Raw genomic sequence first — 27,630 nt, forward strand, 5'->3', positions numbered from 1 at the left:
GTAAATTATTTTTGGAATGAAAAGATAAGACCCAAGACGGATACATACATTCAACATACGGTACATAAGTACTGTATTTGTTTATTATAACAATAAATCAACAAGATGGCATTAACATTATTAACATTCTCTTAAAGCGATCAATGGATAGAAAGACTTGTAGTTCTTAAAAGATAAATGTTAGTACAAGTTATAATTTTATATTAAAACCCCTCTTAATTTTTTCGTTTCATTAAAATTTGTAAAATTTTCAATCAAAAAAAAAAAAATAGTAGCTCGCCATTGTTGATGTCAATAATTACACCATGCTCACTCATGGTACTAACCTATAAAATCAGTTGGACCCAAACGTCAGCAGAGGGCGCCAAACACCAAAAAACAAGTAACAAGCGGACATTACACTGTACTGTCATTTTAGTCTGTTTGAGCGGGGCATGTGCGTTAATTGTGTCAAATATTTTAACGTGATTAATTTAAAAAATTAATTACCGCCCGTTAACGCGATAATTTGACAGCCCTAGTTATTAGCAATTGTTTCTACAAAATGGATAAGCGACAAGACTTTTGTCAGGGAATGTACTCTCTGCATCCAACGTCTGCTGTCGGCTATAATTTTATTGACGACATTAATAAAATCTCGGGCAGAAAGAAAATATCGCCAAAGAAATCTATTTCAAATGTCTAACTGTTAGAATGATGCAATAAAAATCACAAGCTGACAAGACAGCCTAATAGGCGGAAATGAGTTTGAACTCAAAATTGAGCGTGGCAATTTATCTTTAACGAGACGAACCTACTCAAATAAATTCAAGCTTATGCCTTCATTTTTTTGTCTAGAAAACATCAAACTTTCCACAATGTCAACTGGTGGCAATTTTATTAACAAACGACAAGTGTAGCCCGACTCTTATTTCCCAGCTGCTAAATGAGAGACCCGAGCCAGAACGGCAACACTTTCTCTGTCAAATGACTCCAAATGGATAATGAGGCACTTTGCTGACTGCTGCAAGTCGCCCGTGCTTTGTTTTCTGCGCTTATGAGAGGGCAGCGGCTTAGGTAACGTCTGCTCCCGGCGTTGGAAAGCTGACCTGGAAAACACAACGGCGATTCTCTGACTTGTTTTTTTCACTCTCCGGCGACTGTTATGTTATTCGAGACTGCGACCCAGTTTGGATGGGAAGCAGAAGGTGAAGTGTTTCTTTCAGTGCCATTGACGATGAAAGACATCCATCACTAGTTTATAACTAGGAGACGTCAAATCCATTTGAAGTGGAAGGGTTGGCAGCCAGTGGTGGATGAAGTACTCACTTTTTTTGTTTTTTACTTAAATAAAAGTACAGATACAGGTGCAAAAAAAATTCAGTGAAAGTATTTAATAAAAATCTACTCAAGTAAAAGTACTAAAGTACCGTAATTTTCGGACTACAAGCCGCTAATTGGCTTATTTGCTGATTTATTTGCATTAATAGGTAACACTTTATTTGACAGCGACATTATAAGATTGTCATAAGTATGACATGACACAGTCATGGGCATTATTGAATGCTTATGACAGATGTTATTAAGTGTCATCAGGCAAATTATGTCGATAACTGCATTTATATCCAGCTTGGAACTTTTACATCCATACAAAAGTGAGATAATTTGCCGGATAACACTAAATGACCTCTGTTATAAGCATCCATTAATGCTCATGACATGTAATGATTGTCTAATGACAGTCTTATGGCGCCACTGTCAAATAAAGTGTTACCAAATACCATAACTAGCAGATAATGAAACAACTGGAACAGTAACTGAAGATATAATTAGCACAGAACATGAATTTTGATTGTTATTTACATCTGTAGCGCTCCATTGCATGCTAGGAGGCATGTTGGTAAACAACAGTGTTGGCAGAAGGTGGCAGCAGAGGTTGACTGTCTCCCCCAAGGGAGCAGTGATTGCCAAATGAAGTTTCTTGAGGCAATGAAGCATTGCAGCTAATTGGTTCATGGTGGTTCATTTGGTTTTATGACAGTCGTATGATACCGCTGACAAATAAAGTTACCAGTTAATATCTTTTGGAGTAAATATCCCAGTCCAAAGCGGCTTATGTATGAACAAATGCCGTTTTCGTGCCAAATTTGGTGGGTGGCGGCTTATAGTCCGGTGCGCCTTATAGTGCGAAAATTGCAGTACTTGCTTTAAAATTTATAAATAAAAAGTAAAAGTATTTTCTCCTGTAAAAGTATTTTCCTCTGATGCGTATTTATTTATTTATTTTTAATAATGTATACAATGGGGCAAATAAGTATTTAGTCAACCACTAATTGTGCAAGTTCTCCCACTTGAAAATATTAGAGAGGCCTGTAATTGTCACCATGGGTAAACCTCAACCATGAGAGACAGAATGTGGGGGGAAAAAACAGAAAATCACATTGTTTGATTTTTAAACAATTTATTTGCAAATCATGGAGGAAAATAAGTATGTGGTCAATACCAAAAGTTCATCTCAATACTTTGTTATGTACCCTTTGTTGGCAATAACGGAGGCCAAACGTTTTCTGTAACTCTTCAGAAACTTTTCACACATTGTTGCTGGTATTTTGGCCCATTCCTCCATGCAGATCTCCTCTAGAGCAGTGATGTTTTGGGGCTGTCGTTGGACAACACGGACTTTCAACTCCCTGCACAGATTTTCTATGGTGTTGAGATTTGGAGACTGGCTAGGCCACTCCAGGACCTTGAAATGCTTCTTACGAAGCCACTCCTTTGTTGCCCTGGCTGTGTATTTGGGATCATTGTCATGCTGAAAGACCCAGCCACGTCTCATCTTCAATGCCCTTGCTGATGGAAGGAGATTTTCACTCAAAATCTCTCAATATATTGCCCCATTCATACACAGATCAGTCGTCCTGGTCCCTTTGCAGAAAAACAGCCCCCGGGTATGGTGTTCTTCGGATGCAATTCAGTGTTCTTTCTCCTACAAACACGAGAACCTGTTTTTCTACCAAAAAGTTCTATTTTGGTTTCATCTGACCATAACACATTCTCCCAGTCCTCTTCTGGATTATCCAAATGCTCTCTAGCGAACCGCAGACGGGCCTGGACATGTACTTTCTTCAGCAGTGGGACACGTCCCCTTGTGGACAGGTGTCTTTTATACCGATAATGAGTTAAAACAGGTGCCATTAATACAGGTAATGAGTGGAGCCTCGTTAAACCTCGTTAGAAGAAGTTAGACGTCTTTGACAGCCAGAAATCTTGCTTGTTTGTAGGTCACCAAATAAGTTACTTTTATTGGTCGCTATTATTTTAAATAATTCTTTAAAAATCAAACAATGTGATTTTCTGTTTTTTTTTCCCACATTCTGTCTCTCATGGTTGAGGTTTACCCATGTTGACAATAACAGGCCTCTCTAATCTTTTCAAATAGGAGAACTTGCACAATTGGTGGTTGACTAAATACTTATTTCCCTCACTGTAAGTACAGTAACGTCGGTACATTCCACCACTGTTGGCAGCGAATGAACAAACGTTTCCACTAACACTGTCAGTGTCAGGCAGGGAGTTAACCTCCACGCTGAATTCTTTCAGAGGGAGTTAAGGCTATACTGTGATGATCGAGCATCCATTTTTAAATTTTATTCTGAGATACATAGTGCATGGTATATAGGCGGCATGCATGTGGATTGTGTGTGTATGGAGGTCCCTCTGGCTCCCATGGTTCCCCTCCTTCCTTCACTCCACTCCTCTCTTACTAGCTCAGGCGCCACCTCCTTTCCCTGGCGTGCAATCGCACTCTTCTGTGGATGCGAGGTGTCACGTTAACCCTTAACCAGGATGAAGAGAAAGAATAAAACACTATGTCCTCCCCGTCACGTCAACGACAGTTTGGGAATCTCGGCAAGAAGGTCCCCGTTTTGATTTTCTCCAGGTATTTTCCAATTTCAAACAAGAGGCCTTCAAGTGTTAAACAGCCCTAATATGCGGTTGGATTTCCAGTCAAGCTGGATGTGGTCAGAACCGCAACACATGGACTGTTTTAAAGGCTGTGAGTAAATAACAACAATAATAATGACAAGTGGTTACAAGTTGAGTGAATGTGGAAACACTCCAGTAAAACAGAAACAAGTAAGTGGTCATTTGTGATAGTGTTGATAATGACTGTTTCGTGTGTTTCAGCTGCACTTGAATGACTTCTCAGATTTGCACTGTGTCAATAACAATAATGCAAAAGACAGGATTGCAGGGGCGTTTCCAGGTACTTGTGATTTGGGTTAGGGTCCTACTGGACTGTAGGGAGGTGCTGGTGAGCCGCCTGCCCAGCCACAGCTCTTCCCTTTCTGGACACCGAGCCAACAGTGCCTGGGTCCATCCTCCATCCTCCCCCCATCATCCCTCCCTTCTTTCTTCTTCTTCTTTTTCACTCCCTCCCTTCTGATCGTAGGGCCTCGGTGGGTGTGGTGCCACGTTGCTGAGAAGAACTTCATAAAGTGGTGTAAAACATACATGTGCAAATCACATTCTGCCTCTAAACAACTTGAGCGTTCTCGTCAAAGTCTTTGCACTTCAAGTATATCATTTGAAGCCAGGAGGTCAACTTCCTCATGCATGTGTTTGCCTTTATGGGCAGTTGGGTGACAACATTGCAGGCAACGGTCATGATGTGAGATCCCCCTGTACTCTACTTCCATCTTGTGGGCGTTTTACGCAATAACGCCAATTTGATTTGTTGACTGAAGCAGTACAGTAATGTATTTTATTCATATTTGGAACATCAGCAAATATACATCTTGACCACATACTCGCACATATTTACATTCTTAAATAAACGGTTTCTTAAAGGAGAAATGTGTTCTATTTTAAGATAGATTGAGGTAGAATGAAGGTACAGCACGCAATGCTGTAAACATTTGTACACATTTGCAGGATTGCATCAAACTATATGAAAAGCAAGATATTATTGGGGCAATTCATTTGAATAATATTAATTTTACACAACACCGCAGATTTTAATCGAAGGCCAATGGGAACATACACTGGTATGCAAAGATGAACCCAAAAATAAAGCAACAAATATAAAATGACATTAAAACAATAAATAATAGCATATTAGTCATTTGGATGTTTTCCATTTTTTGTATCAATTGAAATGCACGACTTGGAATCCCCTCAAGCACCTGAAAGCCTTTGAGTCCAGCTTTGCCATGTCCATCAGGTTGCTCTCTAACTGCACCTGAACCAGCCCGCTGAGGCCCGAGCCCGCTCTACCCCAGCAAAAGGCATCCCGGGGCACCAACCGGATCTTGTTGTGAGCCAGCGCCACCGAGTGGAGGCCCCTCGGGAGCTGTCTGGGCACCTGACGCAAGGCGTTGTGGCAAAGGTCCAACTGGTGCAGGGCGATCAAACTCCGGAATGCACCGGGGGCCACTTTGGTGAGTTTGTTCCTGGCCAGGCCGAGATGTTCCAGGTTCTTCAAGGAAGTGAAATCCACTTTTCTTATCGCGGAGATGAGGTTTCCCTCCAGGTTTAAGGTTTTAAGCGACGAAGGAAGGTGTCTGGGTACTTTCTTAAATCGGTTGCCCTCCAGGTTAAGGCTTTCCAGGTGGCTGGCGTTGAGGAGAGCATCTCTGGGCAGGTTGCTTAGTCTGTTGGCGCTCAGGTCCAAAATGGCCAGCCGGGACGTCCCGTCAAACGCTCTGCCGTCGAAGCGCTCGATGAGGTTCCCTCGGAGGTACAGCTCCTTGACCGACAGCGGCAATCCGAGGGGAACGCACGTCAACCAGTTGTGATCCAGGTTCAAAGTCTTCAAGCAATGCAAGGGGGACAACACGGCATCAGGAAGCGACCCTGATTCATTCCCCAAACTGTTGTTGCTGAGGCTCAACACCAAAAGGCCCGGACAGCAACTCCAAACCCAGTCGGACATCATCCTCACGCGGTTGTTGTCCAGCCGGAGCTCCTCGAGAGAAGCCGGAAGGTCCGTCGGTATGCTCGCCAGCAGGTTCTGATCCAGGTAGAGACGCTTGAGGGCCAGGACACCCTCAAACGCACCCTCCACCGAGCCGTCCGTGAGACGATTCCCGCTTAGGACCAGGAATTCCATGGAGGCGTATCCTCGAAGAAGGTCCAACTGGATACTCTGGATGCGGTTGTTCATCAGTAGGATGTAGCGCGAGCTGTACGGAATTCCGTATGGGATCATCTCGACCGATTTGTCGGAACACTGGACCACCCTGAAAAACGACAAACCGCTTCTGCATTTCTTTCAGAATAATTATACTATGACACACTATTTTCATTTGGTTAATTTCTGCAAAAAAAGACCAAACAAGAACATACAGTGGGGGCAAATAAGTATTTAGTCAACCACTAATTGTGAAAGTTCTCCCACTTGAAAATATTAGAGAGGCCTGTAATTGTCAACATGGGTAAACCTCAACCATGAGAGACAGAATGTGGAGAAGAAAAAAAAACAGAAAATCACAATGTTTGATTTTTAAAGAATTTATTTCCAAATTAGAGTGGAAAATAAGTATTTGATAAATACCAAAAGTTCATCTCAATACTTTGTTATGAACACTTTGTTGGCAATAACGGAGGCCAAAGGTTTTTTATAACTCTTCACAAGCTTTTCACACACTGTCGCTGGTATTTTGGCCCATTCCTCCATGCAGATTTCCTCGAGAGCAGTGATGTTTTGGGGCTGTCGTTGGGCAACAAGGACTTTCAACTCCCACCACAGATTTTCTATGGAGTTGAGATCTGGAGACTGGCTAGGCCACTCCAGGACCTTGAAATGCTTCTTACGAAGCCACTCCTTTGTTCCCCTGGGTATATGTTTGGGATCATTGTCACGGTGAAAAACCCAGCCACGTCTCATCTTCAATGCCCTTGCTGATGGAAGGAGATTTTCACTCAAAATCTGGAATCGGTTTGACACCTGTGCTTTACACAGATCAGTCGTCCTGGTCCCTTTGCAGAAAATCAGCCCCCAAAGCATGATGTTACCACCCCCATGCTTCACAGTGGGTATGGTGTTCTTCGGATGCAATTCAGTATTCTTTCTCCTCCAAACACGAGAACCCGTGTTTCTACCAAAAAGTTCTATTTTGGTTTCATCTGACCATAACACATTCTCACAGTCCTCTTCTGGATCATCCAAATGCTCTCTAGCGAACCACAGACGGGCCTGGACGTGTACTTTCTTCAGCAGGGGGACACGTCTGGCAGTGCAGGATTTGAGTCCCTGGCGGTGCATTGTGTTACTGATAGTAGCCTTTGTTAATGTGGTCCCAGCTCTCTGTAGGTCATTCACTAGGTCCCACCGTGTGGTTCTGGGATTTTTGCTCACTGTTCTTGTTGTCGTTTTGACGCTACAGGGTGAGATCTTGCATGGAGCCCCAGATCGAGGGAGATTATCAGTGGTCTTGTATGTCTTCCATTTTCTAATAATTGCTCCCACAGTTAATTTCTTTACACCAAGCGTTTTACCTATTGCAGATTCAGTCTTCCCAGCCTGGTGCAGGTCAACAATTTTGTCTCTGGTGTCCTTCGACAGTTCTTTGGTCTTGGCCATAGTGGAGTTTGGAATGTGACTGACTGAGATTGTGGACAGGTGTCTTTTATACCGATAATGAGTTAAAACGGGTGCCATTAATACAGGTAATGAGTGGAGGCTTGTTAGACCTCGTTAGAAGAAGTTAGACCTCTTCGACAGCCAGAAATCTTGCTTGTTTGTAGGTGACCAAATACTTATTTTCCACTCTAATTTGGAAATAAATTCTTTAAAAATCAAACAATGTGATTTTCTGTTTTCTTTTCACATTCTGTCTCTCATGGTTGAGGTCTACCCATGTTGACAATTCCAGGCCTCTCTAATCTTTTCAAATAGGAGAACTTGCACAGTTGGTGGTTGACTAAATATTTATTTGCCTCACTGTATTTCTAATGTTCAAAAATGGATTTTGTCACCACGTCTTACCCTCCATAGCAGGCACAATCCGGAGGACAGTAGTTATCCATGAAATAAGGAAAACGCTCTGTCTTTTTAGCCTTTTTCACTTCCTTGGATTTTTCAAACTTCTTTTTCCTTCCGTTTTGCTTGTGATTTCTAACAGTCGTATTTTTGTCACCTGTGATCTTCTTTTGTGTGACTGAAGGCTCGGTCTTTTTATTTTGGTCATATTCTGCTCTTTCGATGATGGCGTTTGTCATTCCTGTGACCGTTTGGACTGCTACATCCGGGCTGATGCGCTCCAAGTAATGACCAGGACTCTGTAGCACCTCGCTGAGCACTTCTTCCAGCGGTGAGATAAACACGGTGGAGATGTTGTCAGATGGAGGTGTCCGAGTAGCATCAGGCACACTTTGAGATATATTTTGAGTCATCTCAAGAGGGACGATCCCCGCAACCAGCCTGCTCTCTCGCTCTTCGTTCAGTACGTCTCGCTTGTCATCTTTGCTCTCCTCGCTGGACGTTGGTGATCGTTCGGCGTCTTCACGAACTTCCAAGGCTTCTTGGTCTAAAATCACAAGATTTAAAGACTTGTGGCAGATTTTGTGTGAAAGAATGTGTTTTATTTTTCTGCCACTTACTTGATTGTAGCTTGGAGAAATGTAAAGGCACTATAAAAAGTATCAGCACAAGTGTGAGAACTTCCATTTCATCTGTTGGCAACAGAATAGTGTAATTGCTTCTCAATGTGTATTTTTTTTCCCAAATCAAATGCTTCTAATCAAATCAGTGTATAATAAATACAGCCTATTTGCTGGAAATCACCATCATCATGAGGCATGTGGATCAAAGCGGGTTACACACAATTAAAGTAGAGTTCACATTACCTGATGTCCTGCTGCTGTGTTATCCGTTTGAGCCAATTCTGTTTGTGTGTGTCTGCTGTGCAGGACCGTCCAGACACTGAGAGACAACCTTTGAACCGCATGCTGCTGCCGTAAACCCCCACGGCTTGCAGATGACCTAAATGATCCATGTTCACACTAAAAATGCCTTTTTGGGGAAGAGGATTGTCGCACGTACCCTCAATGTGGGATCAATGGCGGGAAAAGGGGGAACCAGGCCCAAGACAGGAGGTCAGGGAGGACAATTGTTTTTTTTCCTCCCTTTGACAGTGCCTGCTGTTTAGACGTTAACATCCTGGTGTTCAGAAGGGCCTGGCTGCAACCTTTGACCTCAGTGCTCAAACCTGGATCAGCACTCATAAGTCACAGCAAAGAAATGTTTATGTTTGAACTAGGGCTGTCAAACGATTAAAATTTTTAATCGAGTTAATTACAGCTTAAAAATTAATTAATCGTAATTAATCGCAATTCAATCCATCTATAAAATATGCCATATTTTTCTCTAAATTATTGTTGGAATGGAAAGATAAGACACAAGACGGATATATACATTCAACGTACGGTACATAAGTACTGTATTTGTTTATTATAACAATAAATCAACAAGATGGCATTAACATTATTAACATTCTATTAAAGCGATCCATGGATAGAAAAACTTATAGTTCTTAAAAGATAAATGTTAGTACAAGTTATCGAAATTTTATATTAAAACCCCTCTTAATGTTTTCGTTTTATTAAAATTTGTAAAATTTTCAATCAAAAAATAAACTAGTAGCTCGCCATTGTTGATGTCAATAATTACACCAAGCTCACTCCCCAAACCCATAAAATCCTTTGGACCCAAGCGCCAGCAGAGGGCGCCAAACAACAAAAAACAATTAACAAGCGGACATTACACTGCTGTCATTTTAATCTGTTTGAGCGGGGCATGTGCATTAATTGCGTCAAATATTTTAACGTGATTAATTTAGAAAATTAATTACCGCCCGTTAACGCGATAATTTTGACAGCCCTAGTTTGAACTAACAAACCATACAAGTTTATTTAACTCGTTGGACTGTTAAATGAATAACAAATGGTTTGGTTCATAAAAAGACATTAACGTAGTTATGATTCAGGCTGGATGTGGATTTTTTAAAATGCAGTAAAATGACTGACGTTTATGAAGTACAGTGCATGCCAAGGGCGTAGGTTTGGTCTCAACATTGGAAGGGACGCTATAACAGCATAACCTGCATGTACACTTTTTGCTGGTGACGGGACATTAATAAGACCAAAAAGATTGGGTACATTTCTCAAAAATGGCTGGTTCTTACATAAAAATGAAAAAAGTTAAAATTATTTTCATAGGGAGAAAGTCATTTTTCAAAATGCTTGCTTCATATAAAGGAAATTTAGAGTGGCTGTGCTTTTGAAGTTTTTTTTTTTTTTTTTTTTTGTTTTGTTTTGTTTTGTTTTTATGAGGGAGGGTTAAATGTGCATTAACTGCAAATAAAAGTTTTTTTTTAATGATGTGGAAAATAAATACATTTTAATTAATGAATAAATGCACAAAATGCACAGTTGAATTAAAGTTCACAGTAGAAAACATACAGGAAGACACCTCTCTATAAGCAGCTTTCTACTCGAGTTTTACAGGTTAGCAAGTTTACACAGTTTAATGTTATGCTCACTGATGAAGGTTGGACTTTCAGTAGCAAAATTAGTGGTGTGTTCCCCACCTCCACAACATTAACATCTTTTTACATTACTTACAGTGGCTGCTGCTGGCCCCCCAAAAATGTTATTATCCCCCCTCTTCAAAGGGGGCGGAGGAGGCGGCATATTGACATGGATTTCTGTGTGAATTAGGGGGTTCTAGTCATCAGCCAATCAAACCTGCGTTTTAGGGGGGGGAAATGGTCTATTAAATAGCAAGTGAAAAGGGATAAATTTAAGTCTGAACATAATGAAATTCATTCACTTAATAATGGTAGGGTCAATTCTATCCTAACAACACATGGGAAGACAATCTGTATTACCTTTATAGATGAACTCATTGTATAATGCAAATAAGGGTGCTTAAAAGTTGGTGGGGACAATTTGAGCATCCTGAAAAGTTGGTAGTGTTATGTCCCTACCGCCCCTATGCAAACCTACGCCCTTGGTGCACGCTCTAATGACTTGGATGCATTACATCGCGTTTGGTCCTGCCCTAAAATGACCGACAAATCACAATGTCTGTCCTTGTTGATAAATTTGTATATTTATTTATATATGTAGTTTTGTGACAATAGAAAATTGGTTTTCCACTTAAGTAAGGTATTACTTTACACTACATTTCACACACTACACCACACACTCCAATTATTGTCATGAACTCATTTACTGCAATTGACAGCGACGGATGTCTAATCGATTTTGACTTGGAGGAATTTAGAGGGGCTCCCTTTCACAATAGATTGAATTACCGCCACTGAAAATTGCACTGAAATTTAAGTGCAAAAATTATAATCCACTAGATGGCGGCAGAGGATAACAGAAGAGTTCCTCATGCATGGCATTCGGAATTGCATAATACTGTAGTATGGCACAGTATTATAAATCAGTGGCGTCGGTAGGCTTATTTTAGGGGGGCTACAAATATTGTCAAGCCCCCCTTAAATAATTTGGTGTTGTTTTATTAAAAAAAAACAATATTAAAAAAAAAAAAAAAAAAAAAAAAATGCTGACATATTCACTATGAAGTTGCCAGACTACTAGTTTGAATCAATAATCATATACCCTATCATTATTAACTTAAATATGATCATAAATCTGTCAGTTTCTGTAGGTAAAGAGCCCCATCAGTGCGTCATTATCCAATCCATTCCACTTGTTCATATTGAGAACACCCATATCACTGTGAAACCACACTGCGTTTGCCCTTTGACCTTCGGTACCGGGCCGGCGTTCGAGTATAACGGTGGGGTTTTTTTTCAGTTTTTCAATTTTTTCAAAATTAATCTAATTTATTAATTTTCACATCTTTGCAACGCCGTTACCGTTACTGAGGATGTGAAGGGGCGTGTTTCTATAATTTGGCTGAATGAAAGGTGAGTTGTCTGATCTTGACGGGAGCGGGGAGGAGGGAAGTGGGTGGTGATGTCATTGCAAACAGGACGATGATGATTGGCTCGGAGCGTTAGCATTTAGCGTGGTGAGCCTCATCTTAAATTCTCAGGCAACATTTTAAAAATATGTTTTATTTTTTACATACAGTTCGGGGGGTCCAGGTGAGTACAATTAATTGAAAATAATGTGCTGTTTTCCTACTGAGTGTGCATTATCACCAAGTTAGCGTTGCCTTGTAGAGGCTACAGTATAACAATAATAATATATATATAATATTTTATAGCATTAGCCATAGACTTCATATTGGTATTGACGGGTCAGATCAGTCATGCACTCTGCCTCGCATTCAAGTAGGGGGTCGCCCACATCAAGAGGAGCTATTCACAAAGACGCACGCAGTGATCTAACGCCGGATTTCTGTTGAAAAAGCACGAAAGCTGTACCGCATACAAACAGGAAGGATTCTCTCAGGAGTAATTTGTTCGCGGATTCGAGGTAATTATTTTATTTTTCGGACCATGCATGCATTTTGAAACACTGTGAAAAAAAATCAATGGGAGGAATTAGCCGCTACTGCATTGGCATCATAGTTCGCAATAATTACGGAAAAATAAATGCTAACAGCACGTTTTTTTTTTGTTTTTTTTTGCTTTTAACCAAGAATCGAGACATTTACGTCCATATCTATAACATATCTATAAATAATTCGGGGATTTAAGCATTTATTCACAAGAATTTTCACCGGAAAAGCACTGTTTACATAAAGCAGCCTCAAGCTACATTCACTAACAGACTTGCATTGTACTTCAACATATATAAGTAAAATAAATGCTAACTGCACTTTTTTTTTCTTTTAACCAAGAATTAAGCTGTTTTACATCCATGCCTATAAAGAATTTGGGGATTTAAGCATTTATTCACAAGAATTTTCACAAGAAAAGCTCTGTTTACATTAGGCGGCCGCTAGCTACATTTGAGAACAGACTAGCATTGTACTTCGACATATTTACTTAGAATAAATGCTAACTGCACGTTTTTTTTTTTTTTGCTTTTAACCAAGACTCGAGACTGTTTTACATCCATATCTATAGAGAATTAAGAAATTTAAGCATTTATTCACAAGAATTTTCAACAACAAAAAAAATCTCGTTGTGATTCCGATCGGTCACCTTTGATGTCCTCGCCAACAATGCAGGCCCTATTTATTGGCTCCACGCCCCGTGTCCCGTCAATACATTATGAAGTCTATGTATTTGCATTCTTTGATGCTTCCATCTACCAAGCAACTTGCAATTGTAGCCATTTTGTCCTTTTGTTCAACTGAATTAAAAATAGACTGAAACAACAACAATAACAATAATGAATTAACTATCAGTCTTTGTTAGATGTTTGTGAAGTTTTGTGCTTGTACGCTACTACGTTCACTTACATCCAGTGCATCTTCTGGGGGCTAAGCCCCCCCGTTCTTAAAACCTAGTGATGCCCCTGATTAAAATGGTTTAAATGATAATTGAATTGAATGAAAAAAAAAATCATCTTAAAAAGACAGTTTTATCTTCCGTATTTTTGCCTTAATGTTGAAATAATTTTGAATGACTAGCACTTGAGCATTCATTTCCAGGGTACTGAAATGTTTCATTCATGATGTCATTGCCTGAGAAGCTTCCACTAATGTCTGTATAATGGCACATCGGAGACTTAAAAGAAATTATATCTGCATAAGCTAAATGAATCCGGATCACTTGAATGCGATGTGAGTCTGTAATCAAAGAGTGACTTTTTGTTGCTGCAAGTTAATAACAAAACGCTAAGTTTGATTGACAGTGACAACTCCAAGCCTATCCTCGTAGCTCCTCCCTCCTCCCATCTGCTTGTCTGCTGACTGGAGCGTCACTGGCGAGGGGGTTAACAAGGGCGAAGGCCATGGGTCGCAGACTATTACTCGATCGGTGCCTAAAAGCGTCTCATCCACGCGGGTGCAAACTGTGAACACACACTTCAGGCTTTTAAAGTTTCTGCTACTCTACATTCCGGCGGAACAGAAGATCTCGTTTGAGGTTTCAGCATGTTTTGACATGTCATCATATGTTTGAGAACACTGACCTACAACGATGATTGTCTACCACCATTTGTTCTTATTCGTAACTCCATTCACATCAAGGAAAAATAAACATTTTCAGAGACAACCAGACAGTGAGTAGCATATCCAAGGTGTTTCTGTCCATCACAATTTTAAGGAGTATAATTTTCCTCGCATATAAAGAGAAAATAGTGCTTTTTGTCCGGCATTGAGGGGAAGCTGTCTATAGCATGCCTGCATATCCAAATATTATTCCGCTTCTAGTCCAGCAAGGCAGCAAGGATTCACCATGTTGTTTTAACCCAGCCCAGAATCCCTCCAAACCAAATTAAATGTGTTTTCATGTACGAGAGGCATGTGGGAACATCGGGATGGGAGAAGAACTGTGAAGTTTTGGGGGGGTGAAAAATGAGAGAAGCTTCTTGGTGGTCATTTGTTGACAATTTTTTTTCTGGGTCTCACATATTGGCCTTGCGAGCAGAGCTGTTGTTTCTTTGGTGTTAATGAAGGACACACAACATGATATCGTGACATCCGGCCTTGGAACAGCTAATCCAAACAGAAAATTTGTGGAAATGCTGCAAAGGCAGATGACTTTAATTTGACGGATTTCAAAGACTGATTAATAAAATGCCCTACAACTTCTTTCCAAGAATTTCAATAATAATGTGAGAGCATCGGATACTCATAAGGCTTTTGTCTCAAGAGCAGATGGGCAAACAAAGCTGGACCTGTTGATTTGGGTCACTGAATTTGCCATTAAGCCCTACATAAAGGGTAAATCCCCATTCAATCTGCAATATTCCACGTTAAACAAGCACACATACACAAAATAGCATTTTAACAGAAGATTTTTCCCTATTTACGCTGTATTACGTTTTTCTTTTAGTTAAAATGTTGTTTTAATTGAAAATTTTTAACCGTTATTTTACTTTACTGTGGTGTCCCTTAAGTTCACACACTCACAGACTCCGGAAGTGAGAGGAAGCAGTAAAAACTAAAAAGCAAAACACGCAACCAAAAAGACAACACAGTTTGTTCGAAAGAAACAGTTTATAGTTAAGTTTTTAGTTTCAATTTTTCAAAGCACCGAAACTAAGACCGTTTGCAGCGTTAGTGACATTGCACTACTATTTTACAAGTCAATGGAACAGCTGTTTGTGTGTATACGTGTGTAAGTACGAGTATATCCTAGCATAGATATATAAGACTAGAAGTCGGTTGCACGTTATGAGACCACCCATATGGGCGTTATCATTTACCGGCCATTTTGCGTCAGAGAAAAAAAAAAAAATTCTAACAAACATCGTGTAGTAAATGGAGAGTATACTTTAAAATAGCTATAATTTGCTAAAATTTTTAACCAAATTTTAAACTGCTTGTAATACATATCACAAAGGCAATGCAGTTTATTGTAAGCAAGCCGTTTGTAAATTCATCAAGAATTCCCTCATCTAACGTCCGCTACCGTAGCTGTTCACCGACGCAAGATGGCCGCCATTACTTACTCTTTAAGACGTCTAGTTTTGGACATCTGTGTTTGAGCACCGCCCTGCAATGCTCAGACTGCCTGGCAACTTGCTTCCCATTCGTCCACTTTCCGAGCACCTTCGACCAATGGCGTTAGAGCTACTATGCGCAAGTGATTGGCGGGCAGAGAAACCACAACAACCGAAGCGGGGGCACGACACTGTGAGAAAGTTTGACCAGTACTACGTTAGAAAAGTAAATAAGGTGAGTTTTAAAGCAGTGAATGTAAATATTTCCTACAACTTTACAAAGCATAAATGACATTGGTGGTATAATATAATGGTTTACCCCCGCATTCGTCAAAAAAGCCCTTTTACCAAACATAACTGACTTTCCCCATAAGGCCCATCTGTTTTTTTTTGGTCAAAATTGATTACAGCTCATGTAAATTATGACGTTGTCAAGAATCAAATACTAAAAAGAACCCATTCGAAGTTTACTGGACGTGTGGTGGGTTAAATGAAACAGAAAACCTCAAGAGGCTACATGATTTCTTACTGCGCGAGTAACAAAGGGCTGATGACTATTTGTTCCAGGCTTGGCAGGCTGAGACGTGCCACTGCCGAACCTGCGTTTCCAACCGCTCAAAGTGGTCTTTTGTGGGATTTGAGTCTCATCTCAGGGGATAATGGATGTTTGTTTTTACTGTGGTTTGTGACGCACGTGCAATCTCGCCTGGGAGGTAGGAACGTAAAATTTTGCAGACCTTGTTAAAGGCTGAAATCTGCAGATTGTGTGCATGTTGGGTCTTGATAAACCGACTAATTACTGCTGAAATCTTCCTGCAGTGCTTTTGGAGCGACAGGTACTGCCCCTAAAACCAACACGGCCTGAAATCGAGAAAAGGTGACGAATTGAAGGTTATTGTTTACAAGGAATAAAAGCTTAACAACAAATGATAGCAAGACTGCACTAACACGCCCTCTTGTGGCTGAAAACACATAGATAATGACATCAGACTATCTATATGATGTCAGGGTGTCACCATTTTCACTTTGATTATTCAACTATCCTAAGATCTAATATTGTTCCTTTTTAGCTTTCTTCCTTGTCTTCTAATGGTGAGGTAAAATGCCAAATGAGTGGCGGCACTGACTCAGTGGTTATGAAAATCAGCCATAATGATGATGATAACGGTAATAAAGCGGTTTAGCACACAGTACATGGTGACCCGGCACGGATGGGCTTTCGTAAGTAACCCAAATAAACACAATTTGAAGTCTACTTAAAATAATCACTTTACATTTTAATGATTACTAACACAGGTAACAATGAGACTTCATGTTATAACATTAGCATGTGGGTCAACAAGGGCGCTGACTTGTTCATGTCAATAAGAGACGTAACCGAGATGTGACTTGCCATCAGATTTGCTCATGCGAGCATATTCTTAAATGAAAGCATCTCACACGAGGAGCTCTTCTATAAGTCGCCCGTGGCAAGTCGTGTTGCTTTTTCTCTCACGGAAGCAAAACTAAATTGAACAAGCATGTTCAGATTAATGAAACATAAGACCAGAAGACAACCTACAAGATTTATGGAAAAATACCTCCAATGTATTACTTTGAAAACTATATTCTTTGCTCTCAGATGTTGTTATTAGATAAGTTTACGAGTTAACAGTACAGAAATAAAGGATTTTTGCTTTGACATCAGTCTGAAATCCTTGGAAGGAGATTTTTTTTCCATTACAACCTCAGCATTTGTTTCAAGAAATATTCCAAATCTACAGGCCATCATCTTCTGATCACATGTGGACATGCGTGATATCATCATCATCTTCATACTCACACTGCATTGTCCAGACAATCCTAATTTAATCCAGAGTCCAGTCCTGGATTATCATGTCTGCTCCTCCTCTCATTTTTTTTTGCGTTATTAAAATGAGACGGGATTAAACTGATTCCGAGAAAACAAAGAGTACAACTTGAATCTCAATTACTGTTTGTTTCCCTGACAGCAATTTCAGATGTCATTCCCTTTGGATCAAAACAAAATTTAGCCTTCAAGACATTGCTAAGGCAGCTGCGATTTGATTCGACCTTTTGTATCTTTGAATTTCACATACGTGGAAAGCGTTCCCAGCAGATGGTTCGCTGACTCTTTGTGAAGTGCCCAAACAGAACTCCCATTAGCCCCATGATCTCATTTTTCGTCTGTCCTGGGCTGTGCTAAAAATGTGCTGAAATGCAAAATACCCTGTTATTTTTTTCACAGTCGCTGCAGTCCTCAAGGACTTTCCCAACAGTCATCTGACTCACGGAGGTCAACATGGCTCTAAAAGCAACAACTTCGCAAGGTAAGTAACTCAAGCACACTTTAACAAAAGCCCAATTCACACTTGGGAATGTGTCTTGGGCTTTAAAGAAAAAAAACTATGCCACAAGTGCTATACACAAATAAAAACCAAACTTCAAGGTAAAAAAAACCAAAACAACAAGCATAGATTAATGCCAAATAAGACTAATGTTAAAAACAATAACGAAAGTGAGCTCAAATAAAAATAATGCACTTGGAACTGAAACAACACTTGAATCCATCCAGAAGTACACTGTAAAAAACGATTTTTGTGGGTAGTAATTATGATCCATATAAATTGTACTAAAAGTATTTAGGTGATCTGTATTAAATAGGTTAAATCTAACTCACTCTACCTAATTTTAATCAGTAAAAACTTTAACTTGAACAAACAAGATACAGTGGGGCAAATAAGTGTTTAGCCAACGACCAATTGTGCAAGTTCTCCTACTTGAAAAGATTAGGAGATGCCTGTAATTGTCAACATGGGTAAACCTCAACCATGAGAAACAGAATGTGGGGAAAAAACAGAAAATTACATTGTTTGATTTTTAAAGAATTTATTTCCAAATTAGAGTGGAAAATAAGTATTTGGTCACCTACAAACAAGCAAGATTTCTGGCTGTCAAAGAGGCTAACTTCTTCTAAGGAGGTCTAATGAGGCTCCACTTGTCACCTGTATTAATGCCACCTGTTTTCACTCAATATTGGTATAAAAGACACCTGTGCACAATCTCAGTCAGTCACATTCCAAACTTTACTATAGCCTAGACCAAAGAGCTGTCAAAGGACACCAGAGACAAAATTGTAGACCTGCACCAGGCTGGGACGACTGAATCTCCAAGAGGTAAAACGCTTGGTGTAAAGAAATCAACTGTGGGAGCAATTACTAGAAAATGGAAGACATACAAGACCACTGATAAACTCCCTCAATCTGGGGCTCCATGCAAGATCTCACCCCATGGCGTCAAAATGATAACAAGAACGGTGAGCAAAAATCCCAGAACCCCCGGGGGGAACTAGTGAATGACCTACAGAGAGCTGGGACCACAATAACAAAGGCTACTATCAGTAACACAATGTGCCGCCAGGGACTCAAATCCTGCACTGCCAGACGTGTCCCCCTGCTGAAGCCAGTACACGTCCAGGCCCGTCTGCGGTTTGCTAGAGAGCATTTGAATGATCCAGAAGAGGACTGGGAGAATGTGTTTTGGTCAAACGAAACCAAATTAAAACTTTTTGGTAGAAACACAGGTTCTCGTGTTTGGAGGAGAAAGAATACTGAATTGCATCCGAAAAACACCATACCCACTGTGAAGCATGGGGGTGGAAACATCATGCTTTGGGGCTGTTTTTCTGCAAAAGGACCAGGACGACTGATCTGTGTAAAGGAAAGAATAAATGGGGCCATGTATCGAGAGATTTTGAGTGAAAATCTCCTTCCATCAGCAAAGGCATTGAAGATGAGACGTGGCTGGGTCTTTCAGCATGACAATGATCCCAAACACACAGCCATGGCAACAAAGGAGTGGCTTCGTAAGAAGCATTTCAAGGTCCTGGAGTGGCCTAGCCAGTCTCCAGATCTCAACCACATAGAAAATCTGTGGAGGGAGTTGAAAGTCCGTGTTGCCCAACGGCAGCCCCAAAACATCACTGCTCTAGAGGAGCTCTGCATGGAGGAATGGGCCAAAATACCAGCAACAGTGTGTGAAAAGCTTGTGAAGAGTTACAGAAAACGTTTAGTCTCAGTTATTGCCAACAAAGGGTACATAACAAAGTATTGAGATGAACTTTTGGTATTGACCAAATACTTATTTTGCACCATGATTTGCAAATAAATTCTTAATCAAACAATGTGATTTTCTGTTTTTTTTTTCCACATTCTGTCTCTCGTGGTTGATGTTTACCTATGTTGACAATTACAGGCCTCTCTAATATTTTCAAGTGGGAGAACTTGCACAATTAGTGGCTGACTAAATACTTATTTGCCCCACTGTAATATCTACGCCGAAATATGAGGTGCGCGCTCAAGAGTATTCTTTGGAAGGAGGACCATTTCATTTGGCGGGACACTCCAACTAGGTTGGCATCGTTTAGTATCAGGTAAGTTTGAATTAGCTGTTTCTTTTAAAATTTGCAATGCAAAAACATGAACAAGCCCGGTATGCTGCATGATAAATTTACAACCCCCTGTCGTAAAAATATTTTTAATATATTTTTTTTCTTGGCTTTCGACAGCCATTCCTGATAGCTAGCTGTTCTTCAGAGCATAGCAACATGAGTTGCTGGTAATAATGTGGTTTAATTTAATCCATTAACTGTATTTTCTAATTAAATAATCAGTTACGTTGTACAGTATTGTCAAATGTTTCGCCTTTCAGCATAATCAAGTGGCATGTCCCCCACCCCATGGTGTTCCTGTGGGACCCACATACATGATGCACAACAGTTTGATTGATGGAAAGCAGAAAAACGGGAGAAACTTTTGAATAGGTATTTATTGACTAATCAATATGCATTTTGGATCAACCTATTCGCAAGTTATCCAATAGCCTCATAATGATCCTGATTATTTGATTCAGATGTGTTGGATGAGGGAGGAATGGAAAACAGACTGGATATGTGCCTTCGAGGACTGGAGTTGGTGGCTCTTGCTCTAGGAAGTCTTTTCTGCTAATAATGTATTTCATTTACATTTATTTCTTACATTTTCACACTTATTTCATGAAACTATTTTGCACTGTAGTTTAACATGATGCAACATAGCGCTCCAGTGGGGCTCAAACATCTATTGCATAGCATTTTTTCCCCTATTTGTATCTCAAACTGAAAGATCGATGCCCTCGTGTTGTTCACTGATCACTTAAAAGTGTACTTGAACTCATACAATGAGGAAAAAGTGTTTGCATGCAATTTATTTTGGGCATAGAATTTGTTAAATGGTAAATTTAATGAGCAAATGGTCAATAAAAAAACAGTTGACAATCAAATGTTTCTCATTTTGTGCGCAATAACTAGGGTAAAACAGACCTTATCTTCAGTAGTAATAATTAAGTTAATATTGAAATTGATATTTACAGTATTAAAAAACTAAAATATACAATACAAATACACTACAATTTACTGGTGCACGATAATTATTGGTCCGATAATTATCGGTCCGATGATAGGAATTATGACGTCATTCCGATAAATCCAATAACATCTATAATAGCGATAATATGTTCTGTTCTGGCTTTGCAGTTTACACACTAGTATGGGAAATCAGTTGACCATTTGCGGGGCATTGCTCCCACCTGTTGTTCAGAATTATTCAATGCACCTATTTTTTGTTACAGTAGTTTGGTTCAATCACTTACACATTGCGGTGTCTAGCGGTAGCATTGAGAGTCGTGAATGCTTTCTGTTACGTTTCCGCCTCAGAAATATATGTAAGTATTTAATGTTTACTATTACATATGGATGTGCAAAATATGTTTACTTCTGTGGTGAAGGGTCATATGTACAGAACTTCATAAGTTGTGTTATAGAAGCCAGCCAATGCTTTAGTAGCTCAAACTAGTGTGCTATGCTTTCGATATAATAGTTGTGTATATAAGTGTATTGTGCATTGAGTACTGAATATGCGTATTTTTCTGTTGTACTTTTACAATATTAAAGTGCTTGTGACACGAAAAAGCATGTTTATTTCATAATACACGTGGTATTTTATGCTCCTGAATGATATGGACCGCTTGGATGTGTGTGGAAGCGATCGCTATATTTATTTAGTTTTTTGAATCCCGCGCCAGGAAAATGAGTGACTTCCGGCTTCGGTCTCGCATTGAGGAGGAGGGCGCTGTGACGTGTACGGTAGAAGACGTCCTCTTCACGCTACAGTGTACTGTTGTGTATGAGGACGAAGGATTCAGCTGATTTTGCGGATTAATACTTTTATTTTTTGCATCACGCCAGCCAAACGGCTGCAGAAAAATCATTCTGTATGCGGGAGAGGCGTATGCGCCTTTTTGGAGTTTCAAAAGGTTCCCATTCACCGTGGATATTTACTGTGGGACCATTGGACTTACAAGGAAGTGAGTAAACATCTTGTTTTGTATTATGTCAAATACGAATACAGTGATTACAAAGTAAACACTATAAGATTCCTTTAAATAAAGGACTACTTACGTTTGATCATTGATAGGCATGTAAAAAGCTATCCTCACGCTCATTAGCAGTTAGCTGTTAGCGCGTTAGCTACACAACAATTCCAGCCACCCTCCTCCAGGGAACGAACTGTAAATTGCTCTCCGCCGGGCGGTTTGCCGATCCGCAAAGAAACTCGACAACCGGGTCGTCATGTCAAATAATCCAGGCTAGTTATGTGTGATTTTCCACTTCGAAGACTTTGAAACATCCCTCGGTTCGGGTTAGCATGTCGGCTAGCTGTCACTCCTTCTGGTCTGTTTACATTCTCCGAAGCCGGGGAAGGGAAATGACATATGTCCGATTTAGGTGTCATAAAATATCGTTCGGCAGGTGTGACAGTAAAGGTAAAGTCGACTGTTTTGACCATTATGGAGTAATTTTGCCATGTCGTCTTGAATAAATGGATTTTTATTATTTTATATTCCATTTAGCACAAGTTATTTGTCATGACCATGCCATTTATTTAGCAATTGGGGAAAGTACTTGGGTAAAAAGAATATCCTGTAAAAATATTGAAGTAAAGAGACAGAAACAATGACATTTTGCCGCTCTCTTCGTTGCGTTTTCCTCATTGTGAATAGTTCCCCCTCGACGGGCTGACTGGTCCTTCTCAAGCCATTTATATAGCTATTGGGGAAAATACTTGGATAAAAAGAATATCCTGTAAAAATATTGGGAGTAGAGAGACTGAAACAATGACATTTTGCAGCTCTCTTCGTCTCATTTTCCTCGTTCTGAAAAATTCCCCCTCAATGGGCTGAATAGTAAAACCGATGAGCCTAGTCTACCGCTGACGTCATCCACCTGTTGGGGACGCTAAAGCCCTATAATTGTAGGCGTGGCTAACCGGCAGATTAAAAGACTAATTTCTCGTCATCTGCGCTTTGCTAAATTGTTGTATATGGTCGAATCGTCTCAAAATATGATTCTAATTCACATAATAATGCCATTTAAGACTTTTTTTCTGGTGTCGTATGCTCTTTAAGACGAGTGTCTTCCCATAAAAGCAAGAAAAGCCCAAGCCTTGTGGTTTATGGAAGTGCATTCATTCTTAGCTGGCTGTCGGGCAGTGCAGAAGTTAAACGCACTGTTTTGTTCATGTCATTATGGAAAATCTGATGAGATCAAAGGCAAGTCTATGTTGAATCCACCACTATTTTTTTTTTTTAAACCTCCAGGTGTTCAAAAACTCAGGTTATAGACCCTACTCACATGACGTCACAACCACGCCTCCGCGCCATATTGTCCGTCTACTCGTCGTGTTGACGCATTACCGCTACGTAAATTCCTCCTATTATGGCGTGTTTTTCTGTTCGTTCACATTAATAATCAAAATGGTGAAGGCGTGTGTGGCGGTTGGTTGCAATAACAGAGAAGATAGACGGAGAGACTTGAAGTTCTACCATATTCCAAGAGACCCGGAGAGGAGAGCGAGATGGACTGCTGCAATTCGACGAGAAAACTGGGCTCCAAACGATTACCACAGATTATGTAGTAGTCATTTTATATCTGGTAAGATGCATCTAATATATATTTAGAGGGTTTTGGGCTGACAACCACAATTAAGATCATTGCGAGGCTAATCACCGACAACATACAGTTTCAAATTCAAGAAGCTTATTTCTTCCACCATCATTGCATTTTTAATAATACTTGGCTGGTACCAAATGAAAGAAGCTGGCCTCGTCTACGGATCATCAGTTAAACAGGTGTATCCAAACCTTTTGCAAAGGGGGCCAGATTTAGTGTGGTAAAAATGCGGGGGGCTACCTTGGCTGATTTACATAGAAAAATATATTTAAACAAATTTTAGCAAGCCCTTCTGTGTGTCACATTTGCTTTATTATTTTTTTTAAATCATAATTTCAACAGTCTTGTCTTTGTGGCGTTCTCTTTCGACACTCGGGCTCTTGCGAAATACTGTTGTGAAATTAAACTAGCTTCAAGTTGCTATAATTTCTCGCTGCGTATCTTCCCTGTAATGTTGTCATACATGTCAGCGTGTCTTGTTCGGTAATATCATTATCGTGTCACATCGAACTCTTTGAAAACAGCGACTGTCTCTTTGCAAATGAGGCAGACACAGTTGTTGCGTGTTTTATTGAAGAAATAGTCCAATATCCACCTATCCTTGAAGCGTCGGCCATCGCAGTCAACTTTTTTTTTTTTTATTGATTGTCGCCATTTTAAAAAATTGGAAGTAAAGGGTCACACGGGGTAATGTTGCTTAGAGTGCTGCTCTTAAAGTTTTTCAAACTTGAGAATAGGCTGATTTTGTGTGGACAAGATAGTTGTAGATATCAGGGTAGCAGATGTCAGGCAGAGAGGGCGAAGTCAGCGGGTTGAAAAATATCGATTTAGGCATCAAATATGGATCTGGCGAATGGATAGACTGAAGCTTTTCCACATAACGCCTTTTATGCAACGCATCCAATGAGTTTACAGCGTCTGAAAGCACCGGGGCTTCCATGAATTGCACTATAAATTGCACGACAAATTGAAACCATTGAGAATACGGATAAACAAAGACAGACAATATGGCGGCCGGATACAGCGACACGTCATTCTGTGACGTTGGTGAGTAGGATCTATACATTTAAAAAATTATATATTTATTATCGGATATCGGTATCGGCTTTGAGGAGCAGGAAGTTATCGATATCAGTATCGGTTTCAAAAAATGGATATTGTGCACCCCTACTACATTTATACTGTAATACCCCTTTCCCACTGAAACTAGTGGGTCAGCGCGCGTTTTTCCAAGCCGATGCAACCCACTAGCAATTGGCATTTGGCACCTTTCCCACTGACGAAAAAAGCCGTGTCTTTTTTTTTTTTTCTTTTTCACCCGTCTAACCCACACCCCTCCTCAGCCGTGCGTAAGGTTGGTGACGTCACCACGCTAAGATGCGCTTCGACAAGTGCGACCGAATTCATTCAGTTCAAGGAAGTTAACAATGCAAAGCAACATGGAAGCCTCCTTTCCGTTTGTGTTCTCTGTTTTCATGCTTTTTACTGCCCGCAAAATGGTCGAAATGCAGCAAAGGATCTACGCTCTGCTTGTGCTGAGGCAACGTCGGCGACATGAATTTTGGTTTGAAATTGAGAGGAGTCGTGTACGTCACAGAAGGAGGAGAAGAGCCTTTGTTTCATCTGTTATGGCTATTGCTAACGCTGCTACACCGACTGTTCGCCGTATGTGGATCCGGGCTAGAACACATGGTTTTTGTTTTTTGTTATGACGCATCACGTACTAGCCTACGTCACGACGTAGATTAGCGTGTTGACTGTTGACCCGGGGTTTTGGTTTCACACTGCATGGCGATCAGAGCCGAGGTGATTTTAACACGGGTCGCTTGGCGGGTCGATTGACACGGGTCGAAGCGGGTCGCTGCACCTTTCCCACTGCCACCAAAAGCCGATTGTTAGCGGGTTGACACGGGTTTTTTGGCCAGTGGGAAAGGGGTATAAGTAAATAATACTCCATTTTAATAGGTTTTAAGTAATATAATCTGTTTGAAAAGGTTAAGTGAACTTTACCCAAATTATTTGACCATATTATTGTTGAGGCATTTAGGTAAACTTTACAAGGTAAAATTGGCTAAACTTTACACCATCAAACTGAGAGTAAATTCTTACCTCAATTCTATTGAGTAAATTCTGTAGATTGTTTTTTAAAGTGTAGCTGATCAGGTAAGGTGGCATGAGACCATTTTAATAATGCAAAGACACCCAGTGAGTTAAATTTTCAAAACAAATAAGTCTTCAAATGAAAGTGCAAAACCAGCCAGTGGTAGGAAGTCAAAATCTGCATCATATGCTCCCTCGGCAGTTCAAAGTTGAATATTTTTGTGTTCACCTGTACTAATAAACTCAAGTAAGTTAAGTAAGCATGAACATTGACTGATCAAATGATTTAAGGTAAGTAAGCATTAACATTGATCATATTATTTAAGGTAAGTAAGCATGAACATTGACTGATCCTATTATTTGTGTCTGCATGCCATTGTGTACAAAGCTAAATAATCATCCAGGGCTCCATTTATTCCATGGTGCCAAAGATATTTGGGGGAATTGTCTTCGGACATTTCTGTATCTGAAATGAGCATTCATGTTAATGATATGTGCAGCAATGAAAGATGCAAAAATAATAGTTATGTAGTGACAGCTTATCTGTGGTCACTTATTTATTTTTTAAGGTAAAGAATTGTCCTGAGATGCTTTCTTTGAGAAAAGTTTGCGTAATCCTCGGTGCTATCATTTCATAACTGCCTTTCTCTCGGACAATTGCTTCCCACACAACTGATGGAGCTCACCAACATTTTCGGATTTTTTTTCTTTTAACAGGCTCTTGTCGTCTTGAAAGCACATTATTATATCTTGAAGGCGTGTTGTAAATAATTGGCCCTACGGGATACATTTGCATAGATGGAGCCTCGAGGGTAATATAATGTACTCTACTGACTCTAATAAAGTATTGGATTTTTTAATGGTCTTTTTCATGTAAAAAGCCACAATGTAGAGAACACCAGTAAGTGGCTTGTTTTTTCCCTGAACATTGGAATAAATTTGTAATGTTAATTGACCCAATGACCTTTATAATGTGTACTACGACCAATAGCATGAGTCCAAATTTTAAATTTTAGCCTGATTCTTCAGATGATCACATGATTACATCCATGCTAAATTTTTTATATGTGTGACATCTGGGTTGTGATGTTCTGACCTTTAAAATGGAGGGTCCCCCAATGTGCAGAATGTAAATGTGGGAGTCTGCGCTATTTTTTTTTTTTTTTAAAACAAGATTCATCCCAAGACGTGACTATTCGCTTGAGTACCCTTCATGAATCCCACCAGCTGTCGTCTGATCGGTCTGCCCTGAGACCCCGAGGCTTTTCCGCCTAATGTCGGCATCGTGCTCCCGCAAGAATTAAGTTGGCAATTACACAGAAAGTACACACAAAACTGCGTCAGCAAGAGGTCACGGTTATGCTACGCTGATGATGACTGGTAAAATTAACTAGACAATTATTCATTTTAACACATCTTTGTTGGTTTTGCTGCTATTTAGGAAAGTTGTTTATGTTGAAAACTCCCAAGAAATATTTAGACTTTAGATAAAGCCAGATAGCTACTATTCTAACCATTCCGTGAGTCAGTCTCGCCAATGACACTTTTATGGATATATTGCGAGGAAATTCAAAGTTTGGTTCATGTCTTCCCGGGTGCCGCTTGGTGCTTCCTATTCATCGTCATGTCACCTCAAACGACAAGACAACAAAGCGACAGGAAGCAGAGCAAAATCTGCATCGAGCGCCTCTCAGCGACGCAACCAACGCGGCGAGACTGCATGATGTGCTCTGACAACCTTCAGTGACGACGGAGTGGGCTTGCGGGCTTACTGTTGCCATGACATCTGGATCGTCAGCTTTTGGTGGATGAAAGTCCTCTAAATCATTATCAAAAAGCAGCTAATGTATAGCACGACATGCCACATTGTCAGGTAGCTCACTGTATCTCCTATTTGGCAATGGTAATGTAACATAAAAATATCAGTTGGTTGAGATGTGTTGTACATGCTGAAATGGAAA

At 40.1% G+C, this 27,630-nt stretch overlaps 2 protein-coding genes across 10 annotated transcripts in view; one reads left to right on the forward strand and one right to left on the reverse strand.

Moving 5' to 3' along the window:
• Positions 1–4,871: 4,871 nt before the first annotated feature.
• Positions 4,872–10,188, reverse strand: wu:fc23c09. 2 transcript variants are annotated; one of them, XM_057855996.1, is made up of 4 exons: positions 8,830–10,188; positions 8,584–8,655; positions 7,970–8,510; positions 4,872–6,221 (listed from the first exon to the last, which is right to left on the reverse strand). In XM_057855996.1, exons 2-4 carry the CDS (start codon positions 8,648–8,650, stop codon positions 5,129–5,131), a joined length of 1,701 nt encoding a protein of 566 aa, XP_057711979.1. In that variant the 5' UTR covers positions 8,651–8,655; positions 8,830–10,188; the 3' UTR covers positions 4,872–5,128. The 2 variants fall into 2 exon arrangements, with proteins under 2 accessions (XP_057711979.1, XP_057711978.1); XM_057855995.1 differs by lacking the exon at positions 8,830–10,188 and having other exon boundaries at positions 8,584–8,702.
• A 5,442-nt stretch (positions 10,189–15,630) lies between these two features.
• impdh1b (IMP (inosine 5'-monophosphate) dehydrogenase 1b) overlaps positions 15,631–27,630 on the forward strand; it is a 145,763-nt gene continuing 133,763 nt past the window's right edge. For 6 of the 8 annotated variants that reach the window (XM_057856365.1, XM_057856368.1, XM_057856371.1 and 3 more), the window contains exons 1-4: positions 15,633–15,757; positions 16,090–16,235; positions 16,342–16,399; positions 17,771–17,852. The gene's annotated coding sequence lies outside the window, so the exon portion shown is untranslated. Of the gene's footprint in view, positions 15,758–16,089; positions 16,236–16,341; positions 16,400–16,575; positions 16,744–17,770; positions 17,853–27,630 lie in introns of those variants that run through there. The other 2 variants (XM_057856366.1, XM_057856367.1) reach the window with 2 other exon arrangements.

This window comes from Corythoichthys intestinalis, chromosome 13 (genome assembly GCF_030265065.1).
Source record: "Corythoichthys intestinalis isolate RoL2023-P3 chromosome 13, ASM3026506v1, whole genome shotgun sequence".
In the NCBI taxonomy this organism is placed as follows: Eukaryota; Metazoa; Chordata; class Actinopteri; order Syngnathiformes; family Syngnathidae; genus Corythoichthys; species Corythoichthys intestinalis.